This window comes from Bombina bombina, chromosome 7 (assembly GCF_027579735.1).
Source record: "Bombina bombina isolate aBomBom1 chromosome 7, aBomBom1.pri, whole genome shotgun sequence".
NCBI classification, from domain to species: domain Eukaryota; kingdom Metazoa; phylum Chordata; class Amphibia; order Anura; family Bombinatoridae; genus Bombina; species Bombina bombina.
The window spans coordinates 180,927,532-180,944,594 of record NC_069505.1 but is presented as its reverse complement, the minus strand read 5'-3'; the positions used below and the strand labels follow the sequence as shown (position 1 = coordinate 180,944,594).

The 17,063-nt window shown below is 39.7% G+C and overlaps 1 protein-coding gene across 1 annotated transcript in view; it reads right to left on the bottom strand.

Moving 5' to 3' along the window:
* VWCE (von Willebrand factor C and EGF domains) overlaps positions 1-17,063 on the bottom strand; it is a 282,410-nt gene that overhangs the window by 188,354 nt on the left and 76,993 nt on the right. The window contains exons 7-9 of the mRNA XM_053720451.1: positions 2,003-2,128; positions 1,799-1,915; positions 933-1,055 (exon numbers count right to left, since the gene is read on the bottom strand). Of these exons, the coding sequence (XP_053576426.1) occupies positions 933-1,055; positions 1,799-1,915; positions 2,003-2,128 (366 nt within the window). The remainder of the gene's footprint in view (positions 1-932; positions 1,056-1,798; positions 1,916-2,002; positions 2,129-17,063) is intronic.

Genomic DNA, 17,063 nt, shown 5'->3' with positions numbered 1-17,063 from the left:
TTTAATTTTGACTAGACTGTCCTTTCAAATCTGAAGTTTACCCCTTTAGAGTCATTCAAGTGAATTATACTGTCCGAATCTGAGATTTCACCCTCAGAAGCCACTGAGGTATCCTCCTTATCAGACTTAGGATGGAGGTCCACCTTTGCAGCAGTAGAGGCGACAGACATCTTATTATCAGAAAAATGTATAGGTTTCCTCTTGCCCTTCTCCAACATGGGAAAAACAGACAATGCCGCAGATACTGCAGAAGATATCTTAGCAGAAAAATCTATAGGCAAATATACTCCTCCAGGAGGCTGAGAGGAACGGCAGGGCACTGTATGTGACGCCATTGAGGATTGGGACGTTTGAGGAGAAAGCTGTGGCATATCCTGAACAGCATTATCCTGGGAGACAATAGGCTCAGAGGGCAATAATTTATCTTTACATTCTAGCGTTCTAGCTAAACATGTAGCACAAAATTGCATAGGCAAAACAATTTGGGCCTCTAGGCATAGTAAGCATTTATCAAAAGAAACAGCTTCTGATTCCATGTTCATAGCTTAAAATAAAAGAGAAACTAAAAAATTTTTAGAAAAGGAACTACTATCACTTTAAAAATAAATGTTTATGCCTCAAAGTGTTATAAACACTAACAACACTATACAGTCTGTATAATGTACTGCGGAAGCTTAAGAAGTGAGCTCTATATATCAGCTATGTTTGCAACAATGTTTGTAACTGTATAGATATAATTATCAAGTGCAAACTCCTAAGCATACTTCAGTATGCTCTCATGGAAAGGTGATATATTTTAAAAAAACAAGACCACAAGAAAGAAGGAGCTTTGTTAATAGAATTAAAAAGGATTTTAAAATAGCAAATAAACAAAAGAAAACAAAATACAGCCACCGAAGAGCCTATAGAAATACATGGACCATAAATCATACCTGTACATTTGTGTCCATTGCTGTGCAGGGTAAACCCAATCGCACACAAACATTTGTAACTGCCATGGAAGTTCTTGCATCTCTGCTGGCAAAGGGATCTGTGAGCGGAGCATTCATCAATATCTGTAGGTGAAAGAACAAACCGGTGTCAGAACGTGTGCTGCAGTGACTCTAGACCACTGGTTTTCAAACCTGTCCTTAGGCTTTCCTAACAGGCCAGGTTTTCAGGATTACCTTAGGTGAGAGCAGGTAAAATAACCAGGTTTACTTATCAGCTGATTATTTCACCTGTGTTCCAGTTCAGATATCCTCACAATCTGGCCTGTTAGGGAGGTCTGAGGACTGGTTTAAAAACCAGTGATCTACAACCATTATCCTGAACAGCTCCTCTGCTGCAGTGTGATAATGATTACAATATACAGTAAATTATATATATGTATTTAAAGGAACATGACGGCAAAATGGAACTTTCATGAATCAGATAGAGCAGCAATTTTAAGAGACTTTTCAATTTTACTTCTTTTATCAAATTTGTTTTGTTATCTTAGCATCCTTTGTTGAAGAGAATATCTAGTTAGGATCAGAAACAGCTATGCACTACTGGCAACTATCTGCTGATTTGTGGCTACACACATATGCTTCTTGTCATTGGCTCGTCTGAAGTGCACAGCTAGCTTCCAGTAGTGTATTGCTGCTCTGGAGCTGACTTTATCTATGTGTTTAACCTCTTTGGAGGAACAACAACATTGCAATAATAAAATGCTCTAACATATTACAGCATTTTTTGCACCTTTACTAAAACATTTTCTTACGTAAGTTTACTATTTGTATTTGCTGTCCCTACTTTTGAGCATTTGGGACTTTACCAGAACAGCTGCTCCTGTCGGCTGCAAGTTTTAGTCCTGGCGCACAATCACACATAAAGCCGCCTTCTGTGTTTATACAGGATCCATCGCAGGATGCTGCTGCGCACTCATCAATGTCTAGAATAAGAGAGGAAATGTGTAATCATGGTGAGATAAAAGCTGCACCTGTGTATGGGACATACTGTACAGGAGTTTGCATATTACCTGTGCAAGTAACCCCATTAGCTGTCTCTGTCATGCTGAATCCTATGGGACATACCCGAGAAATGTGCTCACAACCACCGTCATTGCAGGATAATTCGCAGCCATATTCCCCACAAGGCGCAGGAGCTGTCAATGGTGAAGCACGGACATAAGTATCATAAGACAGAAAAGTTATCTTCCACATAATATACATAGAGGCCTACTTATCAAGCCGTCAACTATGCTGCATTCAACAGCACCAATACGCTCGTCTGACATCGCCTAACATCGCAGCCGTGGACCTGAATACGCTCTCCATATTTAACAAAAAAGCTGTCAAAAAGCCTCGCACCAAGTACGGGGCGATGAGCTGTGGACTGTTGTTAACTAACAGTCATCGATCTCGCTGCTATTCGGCTTTTTCACAGCTTTATTTGTACCCTGTCACTAAACACTGCCACTATACTAAACTGTTTAACTACTATCCCGCCACTCCCGGAGCCTACCACAACTAAATAAAGTTATTAACCCCTAAACCGCCAACCCCCCATATCGCCATAAACTATATTAACCTATTAACCCCTAAACCTAACAACCCGCTAACTTTATATTAAATATTAACTCATCACTATCTTATAATAAATTTTAACTTACCTTTAGAATTAAATTAAACTATATTAAACTACTAATTAACCTACCCTAACTGTTATACTAAAATTACATTAAACTATATTAAACTAATAATTAACCTACCCTAACTGTTATACTAAAATTACAATAAGCCACAAATTAAATTAACTATATTATATATTTAAAAACCTAACCCTACTCAAATAATTTAATTCTACAATTAAAAATTACAAAGCTACAAAAAAAACTAACAACTAAGTTACAAAAAATAACAAACACTAAGTTACAAAAAAAATAAACACTAAGTTACACAAAATAAAAAATAAATTATCAAAGATTTAAACTAATTACACCTAATCTAAGAGCACTATGAAAATAAAAAGCCCCCCCAAAATAAAAAAAACCCCTAACCTACAATAAACTACAAATAGCCTTTAAAAGGGCCTTTTGCGGGGCATTGCCCCAAAGAAATCAGCTCTTTTACCTGTAAACAAAATACAAATACCCCCCCCCCCAACATAAACCCACCACCCATACAACCAACCCCCCAAATAAAAACCTAACTAAAAAAACCTAAGCACCCCATTGCCCTGAAAAGGGCATTTGGATGGGCATTGCCCTTAAAAGGGCATTTAGCTCTTTTGCAGCTCAAACCCTAATCTAAAACTAAAACCCACCCAATAAACCCTTAAAAAAAATAACACTAACCCCTAAAGATCCACTTACAGTTTTGAAGATGCGAAATCCATCCTCCAGGAAGCCGGCAGAAGTCTTCATCAGCCAATCGGAATTAAGGTTGAAAAAATCCTATTGGCTGTTGCAATCAGCCAAAAGGATTGAGATTTCATCCTATTCGCTGATCCAATCAGCCAATAGGATTGAGCTTGCATTCTATTGGCTGATTGGAATAGCCAATAGAATGCAAGCTCAATCCTATTGGTTGATTGCAACAGCCAATAGGATTTTTTCAACCTTAATTCCGATTGGCTAATAGAATTCTATCAGCCAATCGGAATCTAAGGGACGCCATCTTGGATGACATCATTTAAAGGAACCTTCATTCGGGAAGAAGACGTCATAACAAGAGGATTTTTTCAACCTTAATTACGATTGGCTAATAGAATTCTATCAGCCAATCGGAATTAAGGTTGAAAAAATTCTATTGGATGTTGCAATCAGCCAATAGGATTGAGATTTCATCCTATTGGCTGATCCAATCAGCCAATAGGATTGAGCTCACATTCTATTGGCTGATTAGAATAGCCAATAGAATACAAGCTCAATCCTTTTGGTTGATTGCAACAGCCAATAGGATTTTTTCAACCTTAATTCCGATTGGCTATTAGAATTCTATCAGCCAATCGGAATCTAAGGGACGCCATCTTGGATGACATCATTTAAAGGAACCTTCATTCGGGAAGAAGACGTCGTAAGAAGAGGATGCTCCGCGTCGGATGTCTGGAAGATGGAGCTGCTCCTCGCCGGATGGATGAAGATAGAAGATGCCGTCTGGGTGAAGACTTCTGCGGGCTTGGATGAAGACTTCAGCCGCTTGGATGAAGACTTCTGCCGGCTTCTTGGAGGATGGATGTCGCATCTTCAAAACTGTAAGTGGATCTTCAGGGGTTAGTGTAAGGTTTTTTTTAAGGGTTTATTAGGTGGGTTTTAGTTTTAGATTAGGGTTTGGGCTGCAATAGAGCTAAATGCCCTTTTAAGGGCAATGCCCATCCAAATGCCCTTTTCAGGGCAATGCAGAGCTTAGGTTTTTTTAGTTAGGTTTTTATTTGGTGGGGGGGTGGTTGTGTGGGTGGTGGGTTTTACTGTTGGGGGGGTATTTGTATTTTTTTTTTACAGGTAAAAGAGCTGATTTCTTTGGGGCAATGCCCTGCAAAAGGCCCTTTTAAGGTTAGGGGTTTTTTTTGGGGGGGGGGGGGCTTTTTTTCATAGGGCTCTTAGATTAGGTGTAATTAGTTTAAATCTTTGATCATTTATCATTTATTTTGTGTAACTTAGTGTTTATTTTTATTTTTTTTAACTTTGTTGTTAGTTTTTTGTAACTTTGTAATTTTTAATTGTAGAATTAAATTATTTGAGTAGGGTTAGGTTTTTAACTATATAATATAGTTAATTTAATGTGTAGCTTATTGTAATTTTAGTATAACAATTAGGGTAGATTCAATATTAGTTTAATATAGTTTAATGTACTTTTAGTATAATAGTTAGGGTAGGTTAATTATTAATTTAATATAGTTTAATATAGTTTAATTTAAATCTAAAGGTAAGTTTAAATTTATTATAAGATAGGGATGAGTTAATATTTAATATAAATTTAGCGGGTTGTTAGGTTTAGGGGTTAATAGTTTAATTTAGTTTATGGCGATGTGGGGGGCTGGCGGTTTAGGGGTTAATGCATTTATTTAGTTGCGGTGGGCTCCGGGAGTGGCGGGATAGGGGTTAATAACTTTATGTAGGTGATGGCGGTGGCGGTGGCGGGAGCGGCAGATTAGGGGTTAATAAGTATAATGTAGGTGGTGGCGGTGGCGGGGCGGTAGATTAAGGGTTAATAAATATAATGTAGGTGGCGGCGGTGTCGGGGCGGCAGATTAGGGGTTAATAAGTATAATGTAGGTGGCAGCGGTGTCTGGGCGGCAGAATAGGGGTTAATAAGTATAATGTAGGTGGCGGCGGTGTAGGGGACGGCAGATTAGGGGTTAATAAGTATAATGTAGTTGGCGGCGGTGTAGGGGCGGCAGATTAGGGGTTAATAAGTATAATGTAGGTGGCGGCAGTGTAGGGGGGCGGCAAATTAGGGGTGTTTTGACTCGGGGTACATGTAAGGGTGTTAGGTGTAAACATATTATTCTCCCATAGGAATCAATGGGATATCGGACAGCAGCGAACATAAGCTTTCGCTGCTTTCAGACTCCCATTGATTCCTATGGCATCCGCTGCCTCCAGGGTGGCGGATTGAAAACCAGGTACGCTGGGCCAGAATAGTGGCGAGCGTACCTGCTAGGAATTTGTTAACTAGCAAAAGTAGTCAGATAGTGCTGAATTTGCATTCAAAACATCTGTAGTGATGTAAGCATCGATCTGTGTCGGACTGAGACTGGCGGATCGTATGCTACGTCACAGATTTCTACTTTTGCCGGTCTGTAGGCTTTGATAACTAAGGGGATAAGGGTTTTTAACCTATTATATAGCTCTATTATATAGCTCTCCACAATTACACTGCGGAATTCCAGCGTATTTGCGGTTGACGGCTTGATAAATAGGCCTCATAGTGTAGGGTAATCCTATGGTATGTGCTGTCTGTGTACAGGAATACATAGAAATATGGGCTTAACCACACGCAGTCTCACAAACACTCACACATAGATACACACACACATAGATACACACAAATATACATGTATGCACAAACATGTATATATAAACACACACACAGGGATAAGCACAGACAAAGGCTGTGGCGGACATTTTCCAAAGTACAGACTTTAGTGAAGGACACCAAGGTACATTTGAAATGAAAAACATTATTTTATAGTGCTTGGTGTTATTATACTGATGCATATACCACTGATTCTATAACCAGCCCTCCTCTGGATATACCCATGAGCCAGTGTCACTACTGTGTCATTATATAGTGCTTGGTGTTATTATACTGATGCAGATACCACTGATCCTATAACCAGCCCTCCTCTGGCTATACCCATGAGCCAGTGTCACTACTGTGTCATTATATAGTGCTTGGTGTTATTATACTGATGCAGATACCACTGATCCTATAACCAGCCCTCCTCTGGCTATACGCATGTGCCAGTGTCACTACTGTGTCATTAAATAGTGCTGGGTGTTATTATACTGATGCAGATACCACTGATCCTATAACCAGCCCTCCTCTGGCAATACCCATGTGCTACTGTGTCTTTGTATAGAGCTGGGTGTTATCAGATGCAGATACACATCCAGTATTTCACTTAGGTTTTATTCATTCCATAACTTATCACCCGATATCGCTAGCAGTCTCTTGACAAGCCACTAACTTTATTCACACTACATATATATATATATATTTCATATTATTTAATCAGAAAGAAAAGATATACTAAGGTTGTGGCGGACACTGCAAGGGCTAGTCACGGACACCTTGCCTATCCCTGCACACACATAGATACACACACATAGATACCACACACGTACATAAACATACACAAAGAAACACAAACATAGATACACACTCAGTGACACACATATCTATCTATCTATCTATCTATCTATCTATCTATATATATATGTATATATATATACAGGGAGTGCAGAATTATTAGGCAAGTTGTATTTTTGAGGATTAATTTTATTATTGAACAACAACCATGTTCTCAATGAACCCAAAAAACTCATTAATATCAAAGCTGAATAGTTTTGGAAGTAGTTTTTAGTTTGTTTTTAGTTATAGCTATTTTAGGGGGATATCTGTGTGTGCAGGTGACTATTACTGTGCATAATTATTAGGCAACTTAACAAAAAACAAATATATACCCATTTCAATTATTTATTTTTACCAGTGAAACCAATATAACATCTCAACATTCACAAATATACATTTCTGACATTCAAAAACAAAACAAAAACAAATCAGTTACCAATATAGCCACCTTTCTTTGCAAGGACACTCAAAAGCCTGCCATCCATGGATTCTGTCAGTGTTTTGATCTGTTCACCATCAACATTGTGTGCAGCAGCAACCACAGCCTCCCAGACACTGTTCAGAGAGGTGTACTGTTTTCCCTCCTTGTAAATCTCACATTTGATGATGGACCACAGATTCTCAATGGGGTTCAGATCAGGTGAACAAGGAGGCCATGTCATTAGATTTTCTTCTTTTATACCCTTTCTTGCCAGCCACGCTGTGGAGTACTTGGACGCGTGTGATGGAGCATTGTCCTGCATGAAAATCATGTTTTTCTTGAAGGATGCAGACTTCTTCCTGTACCACTGCTTGAAGAAGGTGTCTTCCAGAAACTGGCAGTAGGACTGGGAGTTGAGCTTGACTCCATCCTCAACCCGAAAAGGCCCCACAAGCTCATCTTTGATGATACCAGCCCAAACCAGTACTCCACCTCCACCTTGCTGGCGTCTGAGTCGGACTGGAGCTCTCTGCCCTTTACCAATCCAGCCACGGGCCCATCCATCTGGCCCATCAAGACTCACTCTCATTTCATCAGTCCATAAAACCTTAGAAAAAACAGTCTTGAGATATTTCTTGGCCCAGTCTTGATGTTTCAGCTTGTGTGTCTTGTTCAGTGGTTGTCGTCTTTCAGCCTTTCTTACCTTGGCCATGTCTCTGAGTATTGCACACCTTTGGGCACTCCAGTGATGTTGCAGCTCTGAAATATGGCCAAACTGGTGGCAAGTGGCATCTTGGCAGCTGCACTCTTGACTTTTCTCAGTTCATGGGCAGTTATTTTGCGCCTTGGTTTTTCCACACGCTTCTTGCGACCCTGTTGACTATTTTGAATGAAACGCTTGATTGTTCGATGATCACGCTTCAGAAGCTTTGCAATTTTAAGAGTGCTGCATCCCTCTGCAAGATATCTCACTATTTTTGACTTTTCTGAGCCTGTCAAGTCCTTCTTTTGACCCATTTTGCCAAAGGAAAGGAAGTTGCCTAATAATTATGCACACCTGATATAGGGTGTTGATGTCATTAGACCACACCCCTTCTCATTACAGAGATGCACATCACCTAATATGCTTAATTGGTAGTAGGCTTTCGAGCCTATACAGCTTAGAGTAAGACAACATGCATAAAGAGAATGATGTGGTCAAAATACTCATTTGCCTAATAATTCTGCACTCCCTGTATATATACACACACGTATCAGTAAACACATATACATAAATATACACATTGATAGACACACACACATGCAAAATACAAACACATATGCGCAAACACATATACATAAACATACACACATAGATACACAAAAACACATGTACACACACACACAAATGTATGCACAAAAACATACTCACACATTTATGCACAGACAAACACATGTATGCACACACATGCATACACGCACAAACATATAGTCATAAATGTATGCAAAGACAAACACGTATGTACACACATGCATACATACGCACACGCACAAACAAACAAAGTCACACAGTATACAGAAACAGACAAACACATGCATCCTCACTCATGCATACATACACGCACAAACACATACTCACACAAATATGCACATCCAAACACGTATACAAACACATACTCATACATGTATGCACATACAAACACATTTATACACACATGCACAAACACATAGTCACACACGTATTCACAGACAGATAAACACATATATGCACACTCATGCATACATACACACACAAACACATACTCACACATGTATGCACATATAGACAGACACATGTATACATACATGCATACACACACGCACAAACACAGTCACACGCGTATTCATACAGACAAACACATGTATACACACACAAACACATAGTCACACACGTATTCACAGACAGATAAACAGATATATGCGCACACATGCATACATACACACACAAACACATACTCACACATGTATGCACATATAGACAGACAAATGTATACATACGTGCATACACATACGCACAAACACAGTAACACGCGTATTCATACAGACAAACTCATGTATACACACACAAACACATAGTCACACACGTATGCACATCCAAGCACACGTATACATATATACATACATACACACACAAGCACATAGTCACACGCGTATTCATACAGACAAACACATGTATACACACACACACAAACACATAGTCACACATGTATGCACATACAGACAAACACATGTATACACACACATAAACACATAGTCACACATGTATACACACACACAAACACATAGTCACACATATATGCTCATATAGACAAACACATGTGTACACACACACACAAACACATAGTCACACATGTATGCACATACAGACAAACACATGTATACACACACACAAACACATAGTCACACATATATGCTCATATAGACAAACACATGTTTGCACACACGCACAAACACATACACATGTATGCACATATAGATAAACACATGTATACAAACATGCAAAAACACATATTCACACACTGTTAAGTAGAAAATATGCACATACACACGCACATTGATAGATACACACACATAAAAATATACATACAAAAACTAAAGACATCACTGAGCTGAACAAATGGTTTTGTGATATGGTAGCAGTTATATACAGTCAATGGCGGCTGTTTAAAAATCACTAAATCATGGTTTGTTGTTATTTATTTGTAAATCATGAACTAAACTTAAAAAACATAAGCTGCAGTAAAGTGTTAATTAAAACTTTCTTTTTAATATTCTGTTTCCTATACAATAAAATTATATCATAAGGACTCGCATTGATATCTCTGCTGACTCCCACAAAACCTTACAAACCATCCATACTATGTGAAATACAGAATGTGAATTGACTCTATGGACGCTGAGCTTTTTCCATTACACAACAACCACTTTTAAATACTTGATCTTTAAATCTCAGTTAAATTGAATCCAAATCTCCTCAATTTATTTTATAGTCTCAGTTCAGTCCTGGACATGTGAAAAAAATCCCAACTATAAACAAATGGGAAATAGGATTTAACTACATGAATCTTGTTTTGGGTGAAATCCAGCTATATGCCCTGGTTGGGAGCTCAGTGTAAAACTGTTCTGCGGCTCAGGTTTTGGGTTTGGCCTTATTTACCTTACATGGTACTGCTAGATAGAGTAACAGAGATTAATTTAACCTCTCTGGAGCATATTTATCCCTTGTTTCCAGCGAGCCTTCAGTTTCTATAACTTGATCCGCCTGCTCTGAGGCCGCAGACAGAAATCAACCCGATCGAATACGATTGGGTTGATTGACACCCCCTGCTAGCAGCCGCAAATCTGCAGGGGGGCGGCATTGCACCAGCAGTTCACAAGAACTGCTGGTGCAATTATAAATGCTGACAGCTTATGCTGTCGGCATTTATCGATGTGTGGCGGACATGATACGCTACTTTGTGCGGACGGACATGATCCGCTGTAGAAAGTTTATGTCCGCCGCACCTCTGCATTTATCAATGCACAAGCATTGCACTAGAAATATTTGTGCAATGCCGCCACCTGCAGATTCGCGGCCAATCAGTCACTAGCTGGGGGTGTCAATCAATAAGATCATATGCGATCGGGCGGATTGCTGTCCACCGCATCAGAGGTGGCGGATGAGTTAAGGAGCAGCGGTCTTAAGACCGCTTCTTATTAACTCCTGTTTCCAGCGAGCCTAAAGGTGTATATGGCCCTATTTGGGCCGTGATAAATCTTCCCTATATCTTAATGTATGTCTATCCTTCCCATCTATAGCGAGATAAACAGATATCAATCTAAAATTTGCCTATCTCAAAATTGTTTGAGTGACCTCACAGTACTGACAAGATATATATTAGATAATCTCACCAAAGCAGAGAGTTTTAGATTATCTAAAGGTCTCTGGGCTGGTGAGATTCTAAGACAAGGCTGCCAGTACCTCTACTTCCCTGGTGGAATTATCTAACACCACTTTTTACCCTAAAAACAGAGTGTCTCGCTAAGGGACGCAATACTGCATTTTCGTATAGGAAGGAGATGTACACATAACAAAAGTGCACAATGAAAATCGTAATTTAAAAATCATACAAAAACAAATAATTAAACATACACAAAAAATAAACAGGAAAAAATTGTATTGATAACGTGCATCAAAAATCGTAACAAAATTGTTCACCAAAAATTGTATTTTATCAAAAATGTAAACGTTGGATGTAAATTTCACAGGAATAAATCGTATTAAATATACACCACGTAAATTGTAATTTAAATACACTGGATGTGCAAAAAAACACAAGTCAAATTTATAAGTACAAAATTGTTGTTTTCATAGTATAGGCTGAAAATTGGCATTCCATGGGCATGTATGATATTTTCTTACAAATCCCAGTGTAATTCCCTAAACATTTTCGCCCTACAGTTCTCATTCAGCCAGATTACGAGTTTTGCGCTATGGCTGGCTCGGTAATAACTTGCAAGTTATTTCCACCGCTCACCGTTAATAGTGCTGCTATTACAGGTTTGCAAAAACCCGGTGATATGGCTGCACTGAGCTCCATACGGCACACAAATACCAGCGCTGCTTTGAACTGGTTTTACGTGCTCGTGCACGATTTCCCCATAGACATCAATGGGAAGAGCCGGCTAAAAAAAAGCCTAACACCTGCAATAATGGAGCATAAAGTTCCGTAATGCAGCCCCATTGATATCTATGGGGAAACAAAAGTTATGTTACACCTAACACCCTAACATAAACCCCGAGTCTAAACACCCCAAATCTGCCACCCCTGACATCGCGGAAACCTACATTACACTTATTAACCCCTAATCTGACGCCCCCAACGTTGTCGCCACCTACCTACACTTATTAACCCCTAATCTGCCGCCCCAATGTTGCCGCCACCTACTTACACTTATTAACCCCTAATCTGCCGCCCCCAATGTCGCCGCCACCTACATACATGTATCAACCCCTAATCTGCCGTCCCCAACATCGCCTGCCGCCACTATACTAAAGTTATTAACCCCTAAACCTCTAGCTACAATATAACTAATAGTTACATTGTAGCTATCTTACGGCTAGATTTAGAGTTGGGCGGTAGCCGTCAAAACCAGCGTTAGAGGCTCCTAATGCTGGTTTTTACCGCCCTCTGGTATTTGGAGTCAGTCAGGAAAGGGTCTAACGCTCACTTTGCAGCCGCGGCTTTTCCATACCGCAGATCCCCCTACGCCATTTGCGTAGCCTATCTTTTCAATGGGATCTTCCTAACGCCGGTATTTAGAGTCTTGGCTGAAGTGAGCGTTAGAAAAAAGTCAGTAGTTAAGAGCTTTTTGGGCTAACGCCGGTTTATAAAGCTCTTAACTACTGTGCTCTAAAGTACACTAACACCCATAAACTACCTATGTACCCCTAAACCGAGGTCCCCCCACATCGCCGCCACTCTATTAAAAATTTTTAACCCCTAATCTGCCGACCGCACACCGCTGCCACCTACGTTATCCCTATGAACCCCTAATCTGCTGCCCCTAACACCGCCGACCCTATATTATATTTATTAACCCCTAATCTGCTGCCCCCAACGTCGCCGCCACCTACCTACAATTATTAACCCCTAATCTGCCGACCGGAGCTCACCGCTACTATAATAAAGTTATTAACCCCTAATCCGCCTCACTCCCGCCTCAATAACCCTATAATAAATAGTATTAACCCCTAATCTGCCCTCCCTAACATCGCCAACAAATACCTACAATTATTAACCCCTAATCTGCCGACCGGAGCTCACCGCTACTATAATAAAGTTATTAACCCCTAATCCGCCTCACTCCCGCCTCAATAACCCTATAATAAATAGTATTAACCCCTAATCTGCCCTCCCTAACATCGCCAACACCTAACTTCAAGTATTAACCCCTAATCTGCCGACCGGAGCTCACCGCTACTATAATACATTTATTAACCCCTAAAGCTAAGTCTAACCTTAACCCTAACACCCCCCTAAGTTAAATATAATTTAAATCTAACAAAATAAATTAACTCTTATTAAATAAATTAATCCTATTTAAAGCTTAATACTTACCTGTAAAATAAATCCTAATATAGCTACAATATAAATTATAATTATATTGTAGCTATTTTAGGATTAATATTTATTTTACAGGCAACTTTGTAATTATTTTAACCAGGTACAATAGCTATTAAATAGTTAATAACTATTTAATAGCTACCTAGTTAAAATAATTACAAATTACCTGTAAAATAAATCCTAACCTAAGTTACAATTAAACCTAACACTACACTATCAATAAATTAATTAAATAAAATACCTACAAATAAATACAATTAAATAAACTAACTAAAGTACAAAAAATAAAAAAGAACTAAGTTACAAAAAATAAAAAAATATTTACAAACATTAGAAAAATATTACAACAATTTTAAACTAATTACACCTACTCTAAGCCCCCTAATAAAATAACAAAGACCCCCAAAATAAAAAAATGCCCTACCCTATTCTAAAATGAAAATAGAAAAGCTCTTTTACCTTACCAGCCCTGAAAAGGGCCCTTTGCGGGGCATGCCCAAATAATTCAGCTCTTTTGCCTGTAAAAAAAAAACATACAATACCCCCCCCCCAACATTACAACCCACCACCCACATACCCCTAATCTAACCCAAACCCCCCTTAAATAAACCTAACACTAAGCCCATGAAGATCTCCCTACCTTGTCTTCACCTCACCGGGTTCAGCGATCGGTCCGGAAGAGGGTCCGAAGTCTTGATCCAAGCGGCGGCTGAAGAACTCCATCATCGGGCTGAAGTCGGAAGTCCATCATCGGGATGAAGTCTTCTATCAAGCGGCATCTTCAATCTTCTTTCTTCCGGAGCGGAGCGGAGCCATCTTCTTCCCAGCCGACGCGGATCCAACCTCTTCAACCGACGCCTACTCGACGAATGACGGTTCCTTTAAATGACGTCATCCAAGATGGCGTCCGTCGAATTCCGATTGGCTGATAGGATTCTATCAGCCAATCGGAATTAAGGTAGGAATATTCTGATTGGCTGATGGAATCAGCCAATCAGATTCAAGTTCAATCCGATTGGCTGATCCAATCAGCCAATCAGATTGAGCTCGCATTCTATTGGCTGATGGGTGTCCAAGTGAAGTCCTGGTTAAATTCTCTTTTCCTTTTTTACTTTGTCTGAATTTTCCTTTGTTTTGTCAAAAACCACCATCCTTATTAAATGCAACCACTTTTTGGAATTCTTTATCTAAGAGTACTAAGATGTCCCAGGAACAATGGGGATGGGGTGTCTTTAGTTCGATGTAGGCTAGGAGACAAACAGATCAAGTTAACCCTGTCATTGCTGGGAAACCACACCACCTCTGCTGGCTGGCCATTCCAGATATTACCTACTCCTCATGAGTGAATAATGACAGTGCAGTAAAAGAAAATTTCATATTAAAGACATGAAACTTACAGAGGGGAGTGCCTGCATTTTTATGAGAAGAGAAAACAAGCAGTTCAATGTAGTTCTCAACAAGAAGGAAGCTTTATTCACTTTAGTGTTCATATAATAGTATTTCTAAAACCTACAATTGTATTTTTATTGTTTAAATATTTATTATGTAAATTGAGCCCTACAGCACCAGAAAGTAGGCTCAATATGGGTGTTAAATGTGTGTGTCTGAAATGAGCTTGTGTGTCTCTGGGTATCAGTTTATTCAGTAAGCCTCTTACCTCTGCAGGAATCATGTACAATTATCTATTAGACTTAATATGGGTGTTCCTTTTGTATGTCTGAAGTGAGTTTGTGTGTCTCTGGGTATCAGTTTATTCAGTAAGCCTCTTACCTCTGCAGGAATCATGTACAATTATCTATTAGACTTAATATGGGTGTTCCTTGTGTGTGTCTGAAATGAGCTTGTGTGTCTCTGGGTATCAGTTTATTCAGTAAGCCTCTTACCTCTGCAGGAATCATGTACAATATCAGACTTAATATGGGTGTTCCTTGTGTATGTCTGAAGTGAGCTTGTGTGTCTCTGGGTATCAGTTTATTCAGTAAGCCCTTTACCTCTGCAGGACTCATGTACAATATCTATCAGACTTAATATGGGTGTTCCTTGTGTGTGTCTGAAGTGAGCTTGTGTGTCTCTGGTATCAGTTTATTCAGTAAGCCCTTTACCTCTGCAGGACTCATGTACAATATCAGACATAATATGAGTGTTCCTTGTGCTGGGCCGCCATCAGGGGGTGACAGGGGTGTCTCCCGTCAGGGGCCTAATAGGCCAGGGGGCCCCATGAGGCAAGAACAACTTATTTAAAAATATATATATACAGGGAGTGCAGAATTATTAGGCAAATGAGTATTTTGACCACATCATCCTCTTTATGCATGTTGTCTTATTCCAAGCTGTATAGGCTCGAAAGCCTACTACCAATTAAGCATATTAGGTGATGTGCATCTCTGTAATGAGAAGGGGTGTGGTCTAATGACATCAACACCCTATATCAGGTGTGCATAATTATTAGGCAACTTCCTTTCCTTTGGCAAAATGGGTTAAAAGAAGGACTTGACAGGCTCAGAAAAGTCAAAAATAGTGAGATATCTTGCAGAGGGATGCAGCACTCTTAAAATTGCAAAGCTTCTGAAGCGTGATCATTGAACAATCAAGCGTTTCATTCAAAATAGTCAACAGGGTCGCAAGAAGCGTGTGGAAAAACCAAGCGCAAAATAACTGCCCATGAACTGAGAAAAGTCAAGCGTGCAGCTGCCAAGATGCCACTTGCCACCAGTTTGGCCATATTTCAGAGCTGCAACATCACTGGAGTGCCCAAAAGCACAAGGTGTGCAATACTCAGAGACATGGCCAAGGTAAGAAAGGCTGAAAATGACCACCACTGAACAAGACACACAAGCTGAAACGTCAAGACTGGGCCAAGAAATATCTCAAGACTGATTTTTCTAAGGTTTTATGGACTGATGAAATGAGAGTGAGTCTTGATGGGCCAGATGGATGGGCCCGTGGCTGGATTGGTAAAGGGCAGAGAGCTCCAGTCCGACTCAGACGCCAGCAAGGTGGAGGTGGAGTACTGGTTTGGGCTGGTATCATCAAAGATGAGCTTGTGGGGCCTTTTCGGGTTGAGGATGGAGTCAAGCTCAACTCCCAGTCCTACTGCCAGTTTCTGGAAGACACCTTCTTCAAGCAGTGGTACAGGAAGAAGTCTGCATCCTTCAAGAAAAACATGATTTTCATGCAGGACAATGCTCCATCACACGCGTCCAAGTACTCCACAGTGTGGCTGGCAAGAAAGGGTATAAAAGAAGAAAATCTAATGACATGGCCTCCTTGTTCACCTGATCTGAACCCCATTGAGAACCTGTGGTCCATCATCAAATGTGAGATTTACAAGGAGGGAAAACAGTACACCTCTCTGAACAGTGTCTGGGAGGCTGTGGTTGCTGCTGCACACAATGTTGATGGTGAACAGATCAAAACACTGACAGAATCCATGGATGGCAGGCTTTTGAGTGTCCTTGCAAAGAAAGGTGGCTATATTGGTCACTGATTTGTTTTTGTTTTGTTTTTGAATGTCAGAAATGTATATTTGTGAATATTGAGATGTTATATTGGTTTCACTGGTAAAAATAAATAATTGAAATGGGTATATATTTGTTTTTTTGTTAAGTTGCCTAATAATTATGCACAGTAATAGTCACCTGCACACACAGATATCCCCCTAAAATAGCTATAACTAAAAACAAACTAAAAACCACT